Genomic DNA, 22,173 nt, shown 5'->3' with positions numbered 1-22,173 from the left:
CCCCAGATGTGCGGATCACAGGGACGCTGCAGAAGAGACCAGTTGGGATCCTGACCGCTTCCTGTCGGCTCAGACAGAACAAGAGAGCGGGGTGGGGGGGGGAGAAAAAAAATCACAAGGCATTTAAGCCTGCTGGTTGGGTGCCATTATCAGCTGTAGGCTTGTACCTATGTAGGTTGTGCTTTTGCAGAATGTGAATCACAGCCTTCAGGTATCTCCGCAGTCTCCTAGACTTCTCCGAATCGTGACAGTTCCATTTCTGTCTGCCTCCAGTTCAAGATTTTGCTTGCGATAACTCGGCGGCTGCGCTCCCAACAGTGCCGCACGGAGCCAAGCGCTCGTCCGAGTGGAATGCATCCTCTGCAGTTAGGAAAATAAGACTAAAGAAGTTGTAAATCCCCGATTTCACAATGACAGCAACCAAGGAGCAACAGAACCAAAGAGGAAGCCAGCAGCAAGAGCAGGTAAATCATTTCAATAGCCGTGTAGGCTGGGAAAACGCCATGCAAACTTTAGTCTTCAGACCCGGTAACCAATTGACTGTGCAGTGCCAGAAGTAAAAGTGTCGTCGTTCTTCGGATAAACATTTCAGATTTCAATGTCATTGCTGATGTCCAGATTTGCCAGATGTGACGCGAGTCTTGTAGATCCGCTGATGAACGCATTATGTCCAGCAGCTTTTAAGAAACCGCGTGTGGAGAGAAGAATTGATTGAAATGTTCGTAACACACATTAAAAGTGATGCTGGCGTGCCAATATAAACTACCCATCCAGGGGTTAAAGATAGGATTTGACTGTTTTACTGTGTGGCTCGAAAAAACAGTGCCCTCGTGTATTTAGCACTAGTGTGAAGGTAGTCGTAGACCGAAGTTCCTTGACCTTATGAAAAAGCTGGTATTCAGAAATAAACAGTGGTTAATAAACGTGGTTGCATCTTTAACGAGTAGAGCCTTAACTAACCATTTGGTATTGTTTGCCTTTTAGCTTATACGGCACATATTCGAGTCGTTAGGAAGAATTACAATACATGATTCAGCAGATGTGATGCACGTCATCATTATATCAATTAGTCACCCAAAGAATATACTGTCAGCAGTCAGGTCAATGAATAATTAGTTATCTCCGGGGATAAGGGAGTTTATACTGCCAGAGATGGTGCTGTGAGCTCATGGTAGAGACTATTGTAATTGTCTGGTTGTCATTCAGTTTATCAATTGTTTCTAATCCCTTCAAAGTGTCGTGCCACTAGATTTACTTGCACTTTATTTCACGCGAAGGATGTTTTATGTGATGATGGTACAATTCTGTAAAACACGTCAAAGGGAACGTGTACGTTTACAAGCTACGAAGCGCGACTGAAAGATGGGGTTATTTATATGCAATGCACATACAGTAAGCTTATCTAATTAAAAAGCAGACTTTTATGCTGTGTACACAACAGTTCCTCTCAGTAAGTCTGTTCGGGCCCGTGTCAGGCCTGCATTTGCGTGCAGAATTTAAACGGTACCGATAACTAATCTCAAGAGAGCACGCTAAAGCGAGAAATCCGGCAACTTGACGACAGCACCAAGACAGAAAGACTGTTGCTGTGTTATAGTGTGCAGAAAACTTACTCTATTTACTGAATTATTGATTACAGCTTTTTAAATTTTTAATACTTATTATAACTGCCTCGTGCGCTGTAATTTTCTGATTGATGTATTATGTAAAATTACTAGTTTTCAACATGAAGATACCGCTTCTAAGGCGAGCTGTTGTCTTCTCTTGCAGTGTATTTTGTTCCACAAAAAAAAACAGTCCCTTTGAGGCCGTCTGGGGGAGGGAGAATCGCACAGCCTTTAATGCTGTTGGGATCAGGAAAACGGGCAAATTATTAACTAAGGAATATGCTGAAAGTAATCACTAATCTTAAAATGCCCATTTCAATTCAAAGATAAGCAATTTACTTATCTCTAGATTTGAAAGGTTATTGGCCTCATTTGAATTAAGTGTAATTGCCATTTTAATAGAAGTGATGGAAAAATGCTTCTCACGCTCTCCTGTATACTCCTGTAGGAAGCTAACGTGCAGTATAATGTAAGTTCTCAGTCAAATTATTGCAGCAGAATTTTCTTTCACTGCAGACTAGGGCCACCAACTCAAACATGCTTTACAACAGGGATTATACATGCTTCTTAAACACAGACAAAATGTTCTTTTTTGGCTTTTGTCCTATAATGAGAATAATATTTGTTTTGTTTTTTGTTTTAAGGCTGTCCTGCTGTCATACAGACTTCAGCTTATTTAGTCCTCAGCTGAGTTTTATACCTAGCCACAGCAATGGGGCAGCTCTGTGCTGAAAATGATACATTGCACTGCTGAAAAGGGTTTGAATAGTTTAGCATGTCCAAAGGGGGAAAGAAACGACTGTATTTTGCAAGAGATACAAGGCCTTGTGTATTGCAACCTACAGTATGTTGAAGATGCAATGTCACTCATTTCAGAATCTATACCATTTGCAAAGGTGCTTGAGGATCCCAGTGAAAAAAAAGTCTGTTTTTTGGTTAGTGATTTCAACTTGCTAATGTTGAAATGAATGCTAAATGGAAGTCTTACATACTCTGTGCATAGATAATAATGAGTTGTTAATGTTTTGATTGCATAGTGACCTTGCCTGATATGGGCTCCTATCAAAACTGAAAGACCACAGTAGATTTTACCTAGAAGCTTCCTAGAAACAGATTATAAGTGAAAGTGAAACTAATTTAATTCAATATTAAACCATAGCCTTGGTTTCTTGTGATACAGTACATCTAATTCATTAAGAGAAAACAAAATATAATAGCATGAGAAGAAAGTTAGCGTTCTGTTTATGCAGGTATGGTTTTAGAATAGGTGCGGTATGGTGACCATGTTGGTTAGCATTCCTGCATCGCTGCACTGGGGCTCTTGATCCAAATCCTGGTTGTGCTACAGTATCTGTGTTCTCCCTACTGCGTGCTCACATGGGTTTCCTCCAGGTTCTTCGGTTCCTACAGAGTCCAGAAACATACTGGTGGCTGATTTGGCTTCTGGTAAACTGGCCCTGGCGTGAGTGTGTGCGTGTGTGTGTCTGAGTCCCCGTGATGGATGGGCGTCTCGTCCGGGGTATACAGTGTATTGCCTTGCGCCCTTTGCTTGCTGGGATAGGCTCTGTTTTGGATAAAGGGGTAAGAAAATGGTTGGAGGGATGGGTTTAAGAAAAATTAAGGGTATGCAATTTGGAAATTGATTAAATGTTCCTAACACCATTTTTGATGAATTGATCATGAACAACAGGTGTACTCTCTGGGTTTTGTGCAGAGCACTGTGATGGATCTCAGTGAGTGTGGCACAGATCTGCAGACTTAGTAGTAATGAGCAACAGGTCAGTTGATGGGATGGTCTATGTGTGCTGGTCTGGGCAGGAATGCCTAGTAACTACAGAATTTATAGTGATTGACAGCAAGCTGTCAGCATACAACTACCGTACATAGACCGAGTACTGGGACCTCACTTAGTGTTCAGGTAAGAACACCTTACTTGTAAGATGGGAACATGACAGCTGTGGTGTGGATGCGCCAATGTGCCAGACGGGGTGAGAGCCGATGTGACAGCAAGAGCACAGAGATGAGTGAGCAGACACGTTCTTATCAAGCCTTTGAGAGAAGAATGGACCAAGGTCCCACAAGACAAAGCACTCATCGTAGCTGCACAGCTTGATGTGCTTCCACAAGTGGCCACATCACACTGTGAATTTCCTAGTTGACCCCTTATTGATCCTCACTTGGCTCACGTTGACAGAATAATGGATTTACCTGTGTCGTGCCTGGGCAATAATCTTATTTTGCAGTAGGTGTACTAACATTTGATCTTTTTCCTGATAATAACTTTGTGTAATTGGTGCAGTTGTAAAGTGATAACTTTTAATGCTCCATATACTGTATGTATATTGGTTTTGGATATTAGTTATTTTCTTTCAAACTGATTCCCTGGCTTCTTTCAAGAAGTGGCTGGGAATGAGATCCTTAGATCAATTAGCTACTGGTATACAAACAAGCTTGTTGGGCCAAAAGGCTCCTCTGGTTTATAACCTTTCTTATCTTCTTAAACAGAATACAAAAAAAAAGGTTCTCAAAGAGAGCTTCTAAAACCAGTCCTTAAAAAGACATTTAAAGCATGAATTTAAATGTGTAAACTTTAACAGATTAAAGCTTTTCCATGATGTTTTTTGTTTATGTGTGTATTATTTTGGCCACTGAACACTGATTGGCAGTGTCCAGCAATCGGTTGTACTTTTTATTTAAATAATTTGAACAGCTGATATAGTTTATTCTATTACTATGGAATTTAGAGCGTTCTGACAGACAAATATTTTTTAAATCATCACCTTGACAAGAGCTTGCTGTTCTTAGGGAAGACATGGTGGCTGATGAAAAATTGCCTGGAGAAAAAAGCACCAATGAATGAGAAAACCAGATAGCAGTCCGAGTCAATGCTGTTTCAGCTGCCATCTCAGATTACCAAAAGAAATTAGATTCTTTGATGAAAAAAACTAAGAAGAAACACCAAGCAATAGCAGATTTAGATACATGTAAAGTTTCCCACTGTGATGCCCAAATTATTATTGTTTTGAACTGGGTTTGTGTAATCTCACAAAAGAGTGAAATGTTGTTCAATGTCATAAAAATCTCTGTGAATTCAGGTATGTGCAAATTATTAGAAAACAGGCTGCCTCATCATCAAAATACAGTTGCCGTGACGGTTAACCCTATTTGGAAATCAGAAATACAGAATAAATCTAAAACATGCACACAAAAAAGAATAGTAAAACCAACATAGTTGCATTGAACATTTGATACCCTACTACAGGTAAATGATTAGAACACCATTCTGACTTCCTCAAAGGAATGGCTGGATGAGATACTAACAAACAAAGTGCTTTGTTGGGCTGAATGGCCTTCACTTGTTTGTTACTGATTTTATTAAATGTAGCACTGTGTGAGTGTAAGTGGTTCTCCTTGTAGTTAAAAGCATCTCTCAGATAACCTGAGACATCTTCTTAGTATGACTGGTAATGCATTGCTTAGTAACAACATGTTTTAGTGTAGGAACACTGTGTTTGTTAATGTCACAACTGTGAAGGCTATAAAAGAACCAAATAATGTTATGACCTCAAAAATATGTGTCTGTGCTGCTTGTAGGACTAAATATAATTGATTGCTTTTCATACTTGAGTTATGTTACAATACATGTTTATAATATATAAGCATGTATATTATTCCTGAAATTGATGGTCTGTCTACATCTGAACTACTCCCCCTAGAAAAGACCAATTACCCGAAGTGAAAAGCTGTAAAGTGAGACTTTTTCGGACTTGCAGAAAATGAATAACTAATTATTTTGGTGTTTTATTTTAAATTGATGAGGCATTTATTATTCAGGCATGTCTTTGCTAGTAGGGGCTTATTCAGCCAGTGTAGCCGTGCGGTGTTTTTCCTACTAACAATGTAAAGAATGCTATGCTTATCTTAAATGATCGAAATTAAGTTATAATGCTGACTGGCATCCTATCCAGCGCATATTCCACGTGGTGCCCGTTACTCGCCAGTATAGGCTCTGGCTCGCTTGCAACCTTGAATTGGATAATGGGGTTAGAATGTAAGAATGCTAGTTTTCTAATTTGTTCTTGTTGGTTACTTCCTTCAGTTCTGTAAACACTTAATGTTCCCATTCCTATATTCTCCATTTGCAACCCTCAGTTGCAGTTTATTTTGCTGAAGGTTGTATTAGGGCACATTTGGAATTATGGTGACGTGTCCCTAGAGTTTATGGGGAGAGCTTAATGGTCCTCTGGTTTAGTTTCTGTAAACTGCAAGAGATTAAGAATGCTTGGAGCACAATTTGTAATCTTTCTGAAGAGTCTGAAACCAATTTCACTGGAATGTTTAGCTTGTTGTTCTCCCAAGAAGGTACTTACAGAACCCTTATGAAGAAAAAAAATCACAAGCATCACATCTCCAGTTTCTTTTACAATGGGATACCACATGTTTGGATCTGAAAAAGATTAAATGAACCTGGGAACACAGACAAAAAAAAAACAAAAACAGGTGAGGAATTATTATGTAGCATTTAGGATATATTACTATTGAGATTCCTTTGTGCCATTAACTGGTGTGTCAGTGGTACTAATGAAAGGTGCCTGTAAAGATTGAAAGCCATTATTGTTTGTCTTTGTGCAGAGTAAGTACGTCCCTGACAGCTCCAGGTCCAAATTCTCATATTCACTATCAATAAGCTTTAAATTGTGCTCTGGAGCATAAAGAGGATATTTCAGCGTCTTTTGTTGCTGATCCTCGGTTTCTCACCTCTAGCCTGCCTACAGCGGTGCCCAGGTGAGACGAATGGTTGAGCTGTTCTGACATACAGTATGCACTCATGGCAACCAGAGGCTGTGCTGACATGAGCAAATGTGTTTCACTTTGGATTGAAAGGTAGAATTGAATCAAACCATCCAGAACAGAAAAAGAGCCGAAAAGGTGCCTTGTGGGTTAAAATGTGACAGTGCCCATTTAGCCTATTTAAAACTTTATTTGACGCACATTGAGCTTCTATCTGAACATCTGTTTTGTCTGAGGCATTGACTCACGGAATCTCCCATCATGCTCCTGGGTAATTAAAAAAAATGCAAAAAATAGAAAACCAAAGGCCCTCAGTGCCTCAGCTGACTGAGTGACAGATGGTTTGTGTGAGCAAAGAGGAAGCAGATCAAAGGATAGCTGGTTTTAGTGTGGGTCCTGTTTACCTGCAGATCATCAGGGGGCACTTTGGTGTATTTTTTTATGTCAGGGTCTTTGGAAGGGTATAATGATTTCATACCAATTTACCTTACAGTACTGGGTTACGATTTCCACTAGTGTGCCCATGTATGCGCTAATCTTGGTGTCACTCCACCTGAGGTGTTAATTAAAATCAATTAACTGGATGTAAAAAGCCATGGGGTAAATAGAGCAACTAGTGGACCCCACTGATCATCACTCCTTATCATTTCTCTCGGTATAATTTCTTTAAATATCTACAAGTCTTTAGTTAATTAAAAAGGAAAAGAACCACTGAACTGTAAGGGAAGGTGATAAACGATTGTGAGAAGGTGGTAACTGTGTATGGACGTGGTTAGGTTTTAAAAGCCAACATCATGAGTCACATTTAAGGTCATTTGTCTGAGAGTGAGAGTTTTAGTACAGGGATAGTAGCAATGAGAAACAGAGAAATGGTGCAGTAGGTTCGATGACTGTATTTCAGTCAAATCAATGATGCATTTAGCTCCTTATTTATTTTTAATCTGTTGTCTTCCAACTTAAAGTAAAGCCCATTCTTGAGCCACAGCAGCTCATAAGGCCACAGCTCATCTTGGTTTTGTAGCATTCATTGGACTAGAGAGCGTGGGACTGGACACATTTCCATCGCATGGATATCCCCCAGACAATGGTGTTTCCCGCTTATACAGTTGAGTGGACAAGAGCAACTGGAGTAAATCATCTCTCTTGAAGTAAACAGCAGTGTCTACAATAAGAACTTGACCACTGTAACAATGCCAACCTGGCACAGGTGATCTGGTTACTTTTCATTCCTTTCCTTTGGTTACATCCAAGCCTCCTTCTGTGACATCTCATTTTAAAATGGCAATTGCAAGGCTGCATAGCTTATATAAGCTGAATTACTGTATAAGGCCTCAAAGTGCTGGCTTTTGGTCCATTATCAAGGATGCAATTCAAGAGGAATGTACAATCCACAGTTTCTAATCTTATTTAGTTGAGATGTGACAGCTGGAAAAAAAAAGATGAGATTATAACAACTATAATCTAACACAAATTACTTTTGAATGCCATTAAACAGAAAACAGGATTCAGATATTAGAATGAGATGAGCTGCATACTTTGCCTAATGTTTTGCTTCTTTTTAGGGCTATGGATATATGGATCTTTCTTGGCAACCAAATGTGGGTTGTGTCTGCTACTTTTTAAACAACAAATATGTCACCCTAAAAATATCATTTCAAAATTATTTTTAAAGAAAACAACATAATCAATAATGTGGAAGACGGTTGTGAATTTCCATCATACCTATTTCTCTGAAAGCACACCATACTGTAGTCACAGGGAAGCTCTGACAACATTAACTATCACACTATAAATGCCTGTTTTTAAGTGCTCAGTGTGAGCATCATCCGGTATTGTGCTGTCTGCTGGATGGCAAGGACAATAAGATGCTCATTCCAGGAGGGATGTTTGTGACTTAGAAGTCATGGAACCTAGAAGAAAAACTGGCTTCCAGTAAAATACAACTCCTGTAAGAATTCCAATAATAGAGCTTGGCTGACAAGGTCAGAAGCCTTGAAAGATCAATGTGTTTTATCTGAACAGCTTCCCATCCTGTCAAAAATAGACTGTATCTTATACAACCTGCTGCTCATAAAATGTCCTTTATAAGTGTCCTCTGGAAAGTTAAAAAATGTTACTGAAGTTGGCCCTATAACATCAAACTCCTTTTCTCCTTTTCAAATTCCCTTCAGGTTTAAATTTAAAATTTTAATTCAGAGGTGCATTTTATTTTCCAGACCTCAGAAAGGTATTAATACTGATATATAAATGGTACTAAGGTCTGCAGCATGTCTCTTCAACTTGTGAACCTTCCCATTAGTTCCTACAGTATAAAGGCATGGTTGTGTGCTCTTTAATATTTGTAAAGATACTCCTTCAGATTCATTGATGCCATGATTGTAAAAACATATCATTGAAAAAACTGCTGCAAATAGCCACATTCGCATAATGAAACGGGCCAGAAAAACGCCAGAGTCGTCTCCAGCCTGTCATTCCACGTGCTACCAACACAGAACCAGGAGTGATTGTTACAATATAAAAACAAGACCACGTTGTGGATGCTGGGTAGTGGGTACCTGGGCAGAGGGTAGGGAGAGGCTGACTCTCTGGCTACAGTAGATTCATCTCAAGACCCTAGTCTGTAGCCCAGGATATTTAAAAGTTGTACTTGACAGCCTTCGGCTCAGAATCATCTCTCTCTCCACTTCTTCCTTCCAGGACTCATCGGCCAGACCTGTCACGCCCTCTGCAGCCAGAGGGCGCTCCTTCTCTGTCCTGTCTCTCATTTCCGGTTCTTTGTTGTCCTTCCGGTGTTTCTCTCTCTGTGGGACTATATATTTCCCGGTCTTTCATTCTGCCTTGGCTCAGCATTGACGTTCAGATGTCCTGAAACCCGCCTAGCACCAGGTCTCCCCACGTCCGCTACCTGAGGGCTTAGGTTTCTATACGGCACTCCCTGAACAGCTGAGCCCGGGCTAACCCCCATCTCGCTGCTACGCATACTGTAGGGTCTTTTCACTCTCCTGCCATTCCACGGTTCGTCCTTTCCGACATCCGTGACAAGACCGAATCGCGAATAAGTGAATTCACGAATGTTGCACTTGCATATGTTACAACCCATCTGTACTCTTAAATAAGTTATTCTGAATAAAACACTGACTTTGGTTCAGCAGCTGTCTTTGTTCATTCCTTTGTTCATGATTCCCTGCTCATTCCTGCTATCAGATGTAAGGCATTGAGACATCCACCCATCCATTATCCATAAGCTGTTATCCTGCAGAGGGTCAGGGCAAGCTTTAACCTGACTGTACCCTGAAAGCACAGGACATGGGACAGGACTGAGAGCACATCACTGCTCTTCCCCTGTTCGAAAAGTACAGTAGGAAGTATAGAAAGGGACGCATTAGTGTAGCCAATCAAACATAGCTAGCCTGTCTCGGGAAGGTAAGAGTAAATCACAGCACCCAGCAAAAAAAAAAAACACAGCAACACAGGGGGAACAGGTTACCTCCACACAGACAGACATCCAAGACCAGCACTGAACCAGAACTAAACCTGAGACCCTTCTACAAGGCAGCAAATTGCAAAGCGAATATATTCATCCCACCTGCCATGTCATTAGTTTGGCATTGTTTATATGGTATCTTCCTGCTAACCTGACTTGCCCATGACCCCTTGGATCTGCCAATATTAAAAAGAGAATGAAATCATTGTTTTTGTTTAATATTGGTTTGATAAAAATTAAATGTAAGTATGTTTTCTGACCTCTTCTGTGTTTGGAGTGATTTCCTAGCGGATGAGTATTGTAGTTTTCTTTCTCAGCCAGGTCATTGGCTTTGATCTAGACTGACTGTATCTCTGTCAGCTAGATTGGAATTCTTTTCTTACTCAAGCTGCTTGGATAAAGCACTGGTTTCTATGGTTTAAACTTTGCCACAGTTTTTCTGTGAGAAGAAAAAAAGTGCAGTTATCATTATAAGGCATGAAAGACACTGTGAGCATTTTTTTTCCTTTTGCCTTTTCATTCTCTCATTCCCTTCTGTCAAGAAATTGTGCATATTATTTAATTTTGTAGATGAATTGTGATGGTGTGCTTAAAATAGCAGAGGTGAAGTAGATATACTGTATTGGCCCTCTGCATTTTTTTGTGGATTAAAACAGTACGTGCCAAGACAAAGAAATTTAAGAGCTTTGTCTTTGTACTCTGAGTCAACCTTCAGGGTAAACACTGAAATATGCATGTAGGAGGGCATAAAGCCATGATGGCAAGATTAAATGCTACAAAGAAAAAAAAGTGTATATATTTATTATTCACTTGTCTCTAGATATTAAATAATAATTTGGGTTTGGTTCAAGGCAATACATTCTTGTCAGCTCTCTGGACACCTTGATATGTACAATGATAGTTCAAACATAGAAAACGACTTGAAGGTTTGGCAATGAATGATGAATAGTCAGATGCGTGATTGTAATGCTACAGCTCTAATAGGGGGTTATAGTCTCTTAAGGGAGGAGCTCAGATTTAGGATAAGACATAAAGAGCTGAACACTGATAGGGATATAAAAGAAGGCAAGTACAAGATTTACTGAAATGCATTCCTTAATTGAAGTCCTATGTCATTTGATAAATAAAGCTGGATATGACAGTCACAAAGTAAAAATATAAGGCATTAGTCTGCATAGCAATTCAATTTTATTATAAATTCAATGAGCACAATAATTGCCTCTTTATCGGCGCTTAAAATCTTGAAAGCATTAGTGCTTTGTGGTCTTCTGAAAATGTACATGTACTGTAAGTGAAATGCACAGAACACTACATACTACTGAATACTGTATATTGTAGGAAATTCAATGAAAAGATGATGGTAAACAGACTCAGTATCTCAATTTTTTAAAAACAAAGTAAAAAAAATTATTAAAAATGCTTTCGCGTTTGCTCATACCTTACCCAAAACATTGTGAAGACGTTTTACTGTAAAACATGAGAAGACTTCAGGGCTTCCTGTCCATCTGTGGGCTTTATAATGTCTGTTATTTTTTCAAACACCTTGGAGAGTTGCCTAAATTCAAATCTTTGTAGCATTTAATCTGTCACTTTAGTTTTGCCTGTTTAACATATGTGAAATATGAATACTTTTGAAGGTTTTGAGGTTTCTTTACCTTGTTAAATGTGTAGGAAAATGAACGAGATTATTTTGGAAGCATTGTGCCTTGATTTAAGAAGTCTATGTCCTGGGCTTATGGAAATGCACTGCCTTTCTGTGGTAAAGCCACATACAGTATCAGCTTAAAGAACTATTCCAAGCGCAGGAATATGAAGTGTGATTCGATTCCTGTGTGCAAAAAACACAACAGTGGCTTTCAATAACATAATGCTTCTACCTGTTGATGAACACCCGCTGATGAATGTGTAGAGGTTGATGAACTGCCATGTAGACAGGTTGGGTGTGGTGCAGTAATGGCAGGATCGATACTCAAGAAGTGCTCTGAACATGCAAGCACCTCTAGCATTGATGAGCAGATTTGCCCTACTTAAAGACCTACTTAGGGAGGACAAAAATGTGAAACCGACTGTCATTCCAAAGAAACTCGTTGTTTCCCGGTTAACGTGCCCAGCATATATAGGATATCCCTATGTTTCGGCCTAGGTGGAAATTGAAGCAACTAAGAAGACGTTTACATATCCATTTGTGTGGGTCTCTCTGTGCCGCATGTGACATGATAATCTCACATCATCTACATTTGTGAGTTTTTACAGATGTGCTGCCTTGCCTTCACTGCCATGACTTGGCACTCAGTTGGTGCCATCTCTTGCCATCTCTTCATTCTCTTAAGGAAGTGCCTGTCCAGCAAACAGGACCCAGCAGGGAAGTCCTGGTTCCAGATGTTTGACAAAGATTGATGCTGTTCCAGATTTGTATTGGTGGTACCATGTGATGCCCAGTATGCCTACAGCATTTGGCTGCTACTGTAGATGCAAACTTAATGTGTGTTGTGGTCTTTTTTATTGGTTATACCTACAGTTATTCATGAATACATACATTACCATGGAAGCTCTTCAGTATTTATTGAAACAACCTCACAGGGTTTTCAAAGTGACCTTCTCAAAAATTACAGAATTGTGAATCAGAATAGAAAATGAAGTGCTAATTAATGAATATCCCAGGGGAGGCTTATTGTCAAAAGATAATCACAAAATATTATTGTCTAAAGCCGCTGTAAAGTTTCTGTCGAAGCAGTGGAAGTGCAGAATAATTTGAATCAAAGTGAATTAAAGTGAATTTATTTACAGAAAATTTGCTTAGCTAAAGAAATGTGACATTTTAAAAAGGCTGCTACATTATTGCTAATTTAGTGCTTCTGCAGCCCATAGTGTACACAGTTCTGTGTGGCTGATTGCAGATACACAGTGCAATAAAACCCAGTCCTTGTCATTTGTTAAGTGCTTACCAAGGTCAGATGGAACAGCTCTAGAGAATACAATGGTTTATTATTGGAAAGGGAACTGTGACAGGAAACTTATTAAAACGTACAATAGTCCTTGGAAGCATAACAATTTGCATCTCTTAATGAAGACTATTTGAACTGTGTTTAATGTTGCTGGGGGCCATTATATCAGTACTAATTAGACTGAGTTTGCTGTAGGGTATTTTGGATGCACCTCAGTTTCAGTTTTGAGGGAGACTGTCAGCTGTTTCGCCCTGCCTTTTTCCATATCTTTAGTTGTGATTACATTTTTTGGGTTGAATCTGACAGATCTAGTCAGATTTGCAGATCTAGTTACTCTGTTTTTGTTTCTCTTTTGAAATTTGCACACATCAAAATGTGAAATCTGTGCCATGGTCTGAATACTTCTGCAAGGCACTGCAGTTCCCACACATCTTTACAGTCATTCAAATTCGTCTGGTCAATTAAATCAGTTCGTTGAATACGTTTTGAGTCAATATTACTGTACATCCATATACTCAATCCTAGGCCTAACCCTGGCCTAAACTGGTTTCGGTTTCAAGAAAATAATTATCATCAAGCAAATGACGAGACTATCTTGGAAGTCCCATGACAAAAACAGATATTTAATATTAGTTTTGTAAATGCAAGACAATCACAGTCCGTATGCTAGAATAATAGCAACGTATCTTCCTGTGTCACGGGGCCAAATGTGGACGGAGTGTACAGTAGCTCACAGTCAGGCCCTGGGTTGAACTACATGTACTGTAGATTGGCCAGCATTCACAAAGAAAGTGTTCTTCCTCCTTGAAAGGGTGCACGTCACTGAGGAACTGATGGGAAAGAACAGGAGGCTTAAAAAGGGCTTAGAACATTCCAGTTAGTTTCATGTTTACAGTCAGCTTTAGGTCTCATGTTTGCCATTAAAAGGAACACGTTTACATTTTCTATCATTTTCGTTTACATTTTCTATAGTCTGCATGGTGGTATACCTTGAACAATTAAAATTTTATTAAGGTATTATTAGAAGGTCTTAAATAATGCAATGGACAGTATGTGAAACAAGGGCACAAGGACTCATGAGGAAATTAAGACTGGGATAGTGCAGCAAGAAAAAGGCATCACTTTCTAGGTGCTTGCAAAATTGCTTGTTTAAATTAACTGGAAGTTCTGTTGCCCTAACAATTTCCTCTTATTTCTGTTTGTTCTGTGTTCCTCTCAAGAGCTGTTAAAGAATTCATCCTTCAGCTAAGGCTCTGAGGTGGCATGATGGCATAGCACACAGCATTGCTATCGCACAGCTCCTGGGTCCTGGGTTCAATGCTGGCCCTGGGAGAATTGAGCTCTCTGTGGAATTTCATGTGCTTTCAGTGTCAAAGTGGATTATTTCCAGAGTTATCTGGTTTCTGCCTGCCTACAAAGACATGCTGGTTAGGTTAATTGGTGTCTCTAAATGTTCCTTTTGTGCTTGTTTGTGTGTGATTCTTGTATGCCTACCAGGTTAGTCTCATCTTGTGCCTTGTACTTACAGGATAGGCTTTGTGTTGCTGCTTACAAGGAATAAGAGATTGTCTCTAAATGGATGGATGTAGCCTTGGCTAATCATGATACAGTACATCACTTATTAATAAGAGACATTTTTGTCCATGAATACGTTGCCTACATTGAAAGATAAAGCTAAGCTTAATTGAATTTCAGCATTTTTCAAAACACCCTAATTTGTATGTGTGAAACTGGCAGTTCTTTTTTAAATGTACTATAAAATGTGTATTATTATTATTATTTCTAATTATGGTTTATTAGTTTTCCAAAACATCGTATCGTCTGTATTAATGATTCACTTGGAATTTCAGATGGGAATTATCCTGTACAAAAAAAGTATGAGTATTGATTTACATGAATGTTAGTTACACTGCTGGTAGCATTCTATTCCGAACCACCAGGCACTAAAGAGTGTGCTAAGGGCAGAATCAACTGTTTAACAAGCCTTTTTTATTATTCTACAGAATATAGCCTCTGTTTTAGAAGCCCATTTAGCACCAGGGACTTTAACTTCAAACTCAGTGAGACAAATCAGATTAAGAGGGAGGGGCTCTGGGGGTACTTTTTTCAGAGACCATTTCTTCCATGCCAGATATTTTTATTTATAGTTTTTTTGACTGCCTTTATGTGTCTGAAAATAAGACCCAAAAGGAAAGTAAAAGAACACTGGCTGGGAGATGAATGACAGCACCTGACAGAAAATCAAAGATAGGAAAGGGGAAAAAAAACGCTGTGGGGGAGTAATGAGATTTTTTCAAGTTATTTGGTTTTTCATGCATGTTCAATGCACATTTTTTAAAAGAAAAGTAAACATTCTACTTTTTCAAGGCTCAGCATGCTTTGTGTGTAGTCTACTTTGACAGGTACTGTGTATTTTCACCGAAATGTGTTAAAAAGTGTTTTTGTCTGATGATTGTTTGCAATGAAAGGGATGTGTTGCTGAGGATTTGTTGATGCGAAAAGGAACAAAAAAATATACCTTCTTCACAGTGACTTTCTTGAAATCACTTCAATTCACGCCCATAGTGTCACAGTCAAGTAAGTAAAATTTGTGTTTTGAATTTTTTGACCTGAAATCTGTTGTTCATTTTACTGGAAGACCTTTCATCTCTGAAACAGAAATGGACTGATTAACATAATTCCCATAAGGAATTCAGACATGGTTTACCGGGCATTTGCCATGCGAGACTGGAATTAAATAGATCTGTAGCTCTCAGTTTAGACGGGGATAGGAACTCCGGGAGAAGAGAAATGTAAGGTGCCATTTAATGGCATATTTAGTGCTGAGAGACGAAAGAATGTAGTTCACCACACCACCCCATTAGACCTGGAAAGCCTGTAAAAGTGTAGCACTAAAAAAATCATAAAAATTCTGACAGCAATCTAGCAAAGTAGCAAAATGAGTCAAAGTGCCTGTCTTTAACTGAGTGGAGCTACACATTTTTCTGTTTGGCATGTTACACTGTACTTTTTAAGATATGAGGTCTTCAGAAATGACCAGTCATTTTCTTTATTTTGTCATCTTCGCGGGGCGGCTGTAACAGGTGGAAGGATGATGGTCTGGGAGAGAAACTTCTGTGATTCCTATTTGTACTGTGCTCGTCTCATGTCTGTGTTTTTAGAGTCTTGTGAATTTAAGTGATTTGCAATTGGTATGTGGGGCTCGTGAATGGTGGTTTGTCATGGCTGACATGTCAAACTCATCTGAAACCCTAATTTCTTTTTCCAGTAAGACACAAGGAATCCCTCTGCCCACAAAGGTGGAATACCTTGCAGAGTACAGAAATGCCAGGAGGAGGCAGCGTTCCTCGTACACATAGTCACACTCGAAGAGCTCACTCACTGCCAACCCATCCACACCTTCAGAGTGTAGCTCCAGAGGTCTGGCAGGTCCAATCCCATGCACGGTGACAGCAGGGTAACATTCAGGGGAGAATAAATAAAAATAAAGCTAGAACTAACCTACAGGAACAGTACAACACAATACCTGCGTAAATTCTGTCCTCTTGGTTCCAGTCCTAGCAGTGTCCAAGGTGAGGGGCTACAGAATTAATGTTCCTTTTCTATCTCAGGTGTCCAGGTGACCTATAGGCCTCTGGGTGCCACAGTATTTTCATGCAACATAGCAGAGCTAGGGCCGATCAAGTCTCTCTGCATTTTTAAAAGTATTTGAGATGAGCCCAGGAATAACTGACTTCTTATCTGCTGTATCCATCTACAGTATATGCTTACTGTATACTAATCTGGCTATGTCTCTCATCTGGAATGGGAATGTTTGACTGCATGTGTTCTATTGTGTGTATTTACTTTAGATGTGAGCTGTGTAAAGGTTGGCACATTCTTCTACCTATAAGATCACACTAAGCCTAATGCTGTATTGGAAAGAAGAGCATTACTTCTCTTCATTGCAGTGTCATGTGTTAGGCCATCTTCATGGTTTTGTAATTTAGATAATACTAATAAAGACAATCAGTGAAGCAGAACCCTCTCATGGGTTATATCTTCACTTATAATTAAGTTAATAAATGAAGGCTTGAAGATTCAAAAATCGCTAAGTAGGACATGTTTCAAAAAAACATTATGCATGAAAGGATTTGCCAATTCAATGTGCTCAAGGACAGGACCTTTATAGTTTTTATCAACCATGCATTTCTGTTTTATAGCAATACATCATGACTTAGCAGATTTATGATATACAGTACATGATGTAATATTCACTCTGCTTGGATCTCCTTTACAGATGAGCTTTAACTCAAGACAAAAGTCAAAAATGGAATGTCAAGAATAAAACAACATAAAACAATTGACTTTGAAAAGACCCAACAGTATCAAATTCCAGACAGAATCTGCATTTTGTGCAGTATTTTTTTTCTTGTGTTTGCACCTGCACCTAGTAAGGTGCTTCAAATTCTGATTCTATGACAATTTACAAGAATTGCCAAGCACTGTAATTACCTTTCTAATTTCCATAAAAAATTGCAATGTGTTGTGGAAATAAAATTATTAATATAATACAGCAGACTGACAACCTTTTTCTGGGGGTTTAATGGGCTGTAAGAAGACGATTCCTTGGTTATGTGTGCATTGGTCTATGGATAATTGAGGCCCAAGCAAACAGTGGTTTTAATTAATCTTATCAGGATAAACATTCAGAGAGGGCAGCTCTGGAAGCATCTTTAATACAAGGATGGAAGATGAGTCTATTAGTACAGGAATTCAGCAGAACTGAATTTTCTATCTGGTTTTGCAGGAATGTATGTAATAAGAGACAAGAGAATAGAATATTAAAGGAATTTCAAGCCTGGAAATACAAGAAGTAATGTCTGTTTTATACTGTACAGTGCAATTTATTACAAATGGTTGCAATTTATTGGTTAAAGGCATTGTTATTATGTTTTACATATACACATTTCCTACTGCAGTGAAGTAAACAAGACATTTTTAAGTATTTGTCCAAGATGCTTTAAGATTTATACAGGACATTTATATGAAATACCATTGTGTACATTATGTTTTTACAAAAATAAATGTTATGGATTTAAGATATAGACTTAATGATTTGCTAATTGCCATGACCGACAATGATGCACTTGGCTTTGACTGTTGCAAAAGCACTATGTCATCTCATTAGTGAGGCACAGCTGATGAGGTGATTTAGCCTGTTTCACCTGGTGAAAATCAAGAAGGAAAAGATTCAGTATACCCTATACCCCTGTATGCTATACCCCTCTACTATACCCACAATAGGAAGGTCCAAGTGAGATGCTCTGGGAAGCGTGTCTAGTCGTGACAGAGCTCCAGGTGTAGTAATTGATGGTGTCCTGATTGTATGGCACTACACTGATCAAATGTTGGGACTTTACTGGCCACCAGTACCATGTGCTCATCCTGACATAACATTCCTTCAAGACAATGTATGCTTTGTGTTGCTTGTGTAACGATGGCTTTCTTGTGAGATAAGAATGTCACACTTATGCTACTTAAGCCTTACTCACTAGACTAAAGAGATGATCTGAAGACCAGTGAATTGGCTCATACTTGCCAAGCATCTATAAAAGGTTATATAAAATAATGAGACATAATTCCACAGGACAATCTCATGCAAAGCATTTGTCACAGGTGTACTGTTTATAATGCTTCTAATAGTGGCTACACACATTACCAGTCACTACTGATTAACCATGTTAATGACAAATGTTAATTGGCATAATGAATTTATCTACATTATACCTGTGCCACAAAATGTCAGTGAAGTGCAACAAGACTTTTATTTATAAATGTGACCAATGGGGAGCTATTTTATAGTAGAGCATACTAGCATCATCGTGTCCATCAGAAACCATGCAATATTTTCTTATAGATAGAAATTGACTGTACAGTACATTTGCCAAATGTAGTGTTTTTCATGCCCTCAAGTATATACGTACCATATTTCTTTGTTCCATGGTTCACAGATTATATGATACAGCTGTTTGGACTGGCTTACTAACTGTAGATGTGTCCTGTATTTATAATGCAAGATAGCTTTTTACCAATTTGCATCACCATGTCTCTGAAAACTGGTCTCTTCAGATCATGTAATTGCTCAAAGTCAATATCTTCTTAGAAGCAAATTACTTCTCATAGTAGTTTGTTTGCAAATTTTTTTTTTCCAGTGAAAGGAAATAATTGAAGAATGAAATCAAATCAGCAGCATAATTAGTTTTGCCCTGCAGTTTCAGATATTAGAGTAATTGTTTATGATAGGTGCAATGCAAGTAATAGTGCATGTGTTGAATGTCTGAGATATGACAAAATCTTATCGAATCATTATTTTTGTAATGCCTACTAAAGCCAAAGGTAGCTCAGCTTTGTGGTGTGCAGGGAATGTCTCATGGTTTGTGATAACATGCAACATGGCCTATGGCAGTTTTTCTAGCACTTGTGTTTATTTTGTTAGCTGTCGTGCTGAATTAGTGACCAGTAGTTGGTCTTGACAGCAGGTGGCTTTAATGTCTACTACAGAGTAAATCCGTTACATTTGTGGTTCACAGAAACTGGCGCCACAAGCAGCTGAGGACTGTGCTGTGAGATACTGAGTTGTTCAACAGAATACTCTTGGTATCTGCTGTATTCCACCAGCATCTCTAAATTTTGCTTAGATGTTGTGCTGAAACCATAGCAAAACTGTCTCTAATCAAACTCTGTACCATTCATGCGCTTTGGATGAGTCACATGCCTTGTCACTGCAAAAATCACATGGGGCAACATGTGTTTCCACATTATAGTCTGGCGAAGATTGAACAGACTATTGTTTCACTGGGTAAAATGTAAAGCAAGCAGTTTGAAGCACAAAAAAAGTTCACTATCTAAAATACAGTAGATTTCCAGTGTTACCAGCTGGTAGCAGGAAGCTACACTGTGGGCGAACAATAGTTTCTCCTGTACTTACAAAGCTAATGATGTGTGGAATACATGTGTTGAAATTGTGTGCTTTGCATATAGCCACCACACAGGAAATAGGTTGGGGTTAGCAGACAATAGTGCAACTCCTGGGTTCTGAACGCTGACATATACAGTACATGAGTAACATGATAGTGAAACTCACTTTTACAGAATCACTGACAAATACTGCTAAACTCCCTGGGAAATTCAGTACACTGTAATTATGTTTTTTTAGAAGAGTTTTAGATTTAACCGATAAACACCAAAACAAAAACTCCTATTCATGTTAATAAATACTGTACTTTTTTAAAGTAATCTTTGTTATACTCATCCAATTGGTTAACTCAAGTAGTGTGCTCTTGTCTCGACCTCATTGAGGGGAGAATGGAGGAAGTGTTGGCAGACTGCTCTGACCCGCCCACTTTTCTGCCACTTCTTATTGGAGGAGAAGCCCGTCACTCACCAACAGTGCTGCATGCCTGCAAACATCTGAGAGAAGAAGCCATAAGGGTTGCTGTGTGAAAGAGACTGGATAGTCCTTGCCGACTAACTGGCGGCACTTAGACAGTTATACATCACCACATGGGAATTCCAGCTGCAGACTGCTAGTAGCATAGTTCAGGTTCGAGTCTGTGACTTGAGAGCTCAACTGTGTTTGGGCAAACACCTTTACAAGCATTCAGGGTGCTCAGGGAGCCTTGAACATTATATTTTCTGAATTGAATGTTAGAACGAAGACAAATGAAGATATGTGAAAGTCATATACTTTCCTTTATTATTTTCTGATACCAAGAAGAGAGGTAAATTACTAAAATTGACTACATTTTAACAAATTGTAAAACTACTGAATGTTTTCAAAAATGAAATATAGAAGAGCAGAAGCTCTACAGTAGATACAATATAATGTTCTCCATGACATACAAGTTTGATTTTGCTGGCTTTCCAAATGCGTAGAACTATTATACTGTGTTTGCAGAAGTGGTGAAACAGTGTCAACATTCCAGAAACAGTGCATTTTGTAAACAGAAGCAAGAACTGTCCAATATTATACAATAGCTTGAAGTCAAGCTGACTTCAAAATGGAAGTCTGAGGGCAGAATGGACATCTGGCTCTAAAGACAAATATTCTTCTCCTGCAGCTCAAAGTAGAGAATTATAATTCTCTGCTTTGCAGAAAATCTCAATACCTCAGTATATAATGTATATGTACAGTATTCTCACTTCATTCGTATAAACAAGACCTATAGAAAAGTGTTATATGCAAATTCATTGAATTGTTTTGTAAAAGAAGTTGATATTTAACTTTGTGAATATGCCCCCTGTTGGTTTTGTCTGCTACAGTATGTGTATGCTACTCAAACTATAGTTTCCTCTTGTAGTGAAATTCTCTTTCCCTAAAACTTAATGTACTTTTCTTGGTTTTTTAATTTAGAAAAACAACAATCAGAAGTACAAGAGGTTATGTGGGTTGTGAAGAATGAAGAGGCAGAATCTTTGCTCTTAAAATGGAATATGTGATTGTTGAAGATGTCAGTGTTTGATTACAGCTCTGCCATCATGCCTGTATTTCCAGATACAGTACGTCCTCTGGAGCTCAGACTGAAATCCCTCTCCTTGCCCCCCAGTGACCCATAGATGTTATATACATACAAAGAGAACAACTAAATGACAAAAAAACAAATATCGGGGGTGTTGTTTTGTTCTTCCATGTGCTTTCTTCACAGTTTTCTGACACAATACCACATCTATCATTCCCCTACAATACCATGACTTTGTGAATGCCTCGGAGCTTCATTTATCCTTAGTCATACAACACACAAGGGAAGTTTAGCACCCTTTAGGAATACTATGTGATTGCTGCACATCTGCTTGAGAAGAACATCTGTACTTTACATTACATCTTGCTCCTCTTCGTGCACTATTTTTCATTTTTTCAACGTGATATCCCGAATTACTTTGAGTAATTATGTACATTACATAGAGTTTGGATACTTAAAGGTGAGGTTAGAATTTGTAGATGAATACAAGACAGATGTGACTGAGAACTATTAATGTTCACTTCATACATGTAAGTGTATTCTCTCTCATGAAAGAGTAATGTTGGGGTGTTTGCGGGTTTGTACTGTATTTTAGGTAAGGCATGCAGTGTTTGGGAAACTACTGTACGAATCAAGACGTTGTGAGATTTCAGATTACGTTAACAATTCCTTTCAGCAGTTATTTTCTTACCATTATAATGGATACTGTACTTTTTTAGGTTGGTCTTGAAAACACATGACAAAGATATTAAGTTTACCAAAAGATACAGTATTATGCTCCTTTACCCCTCTTGTTGGGACCAGAATGTCTCACACATTTTCTGTGGGGCACTGTGCTGTCAGAA

General features: G+C 38.7%; 1 protein-coding gene across 2 annotated transcripts in view; it reads left to right on the top strand.

Moving 5' to 3' along the window:
* The window catches only part of dpp10 (dipeptidyl peptidase like 10), a 219,599-nt gene that overhangs the window by 86,443 nt on the left and 110,983 nt on the right, over positions 1 to 22,173 (top strand). The window contains exon 1 of one of the 2 annotated variants that reach the window (XM_088930513.1): positions 5 to 464. The exons of the other annotated variant lie outside the window; for it this stretch is intronic. Coding sequence (XP_088786639.1) covers positions 411 to 464 — 54 coding nt within the window. The 5' untranslated portion in view covers positions 5 to 410. Of the gene's footprint in view, positions 1 to 4; positions 465 to 22,173 lie in introns of those variants that run through there. 2 annotated transcript variants of the gene reach the window in all.

The sequence above is a fragment of the Atractosteus spatula genome, chromosome 13 (genome assembly GCF_055471065.1).
Source record: "Atractosteus spatula isolate fAtrSpa1 chromosome 13, fAtrSpa1.hap1, whole genome shotgun sequence".
Classification (NCBI taxonomy): domain Eukaryota; kingdom Metazoa; phylum Chordata; class Actinopteri; order Semionotiformes; family Lepisosteidae; genus Atractosteus; species Atractosteus spatula.
The sequence above is the reverse complement of the archived record's forward strand: the minus strand, read 5'-3'. Positions and strand labels throughout refer to the sequence as shown.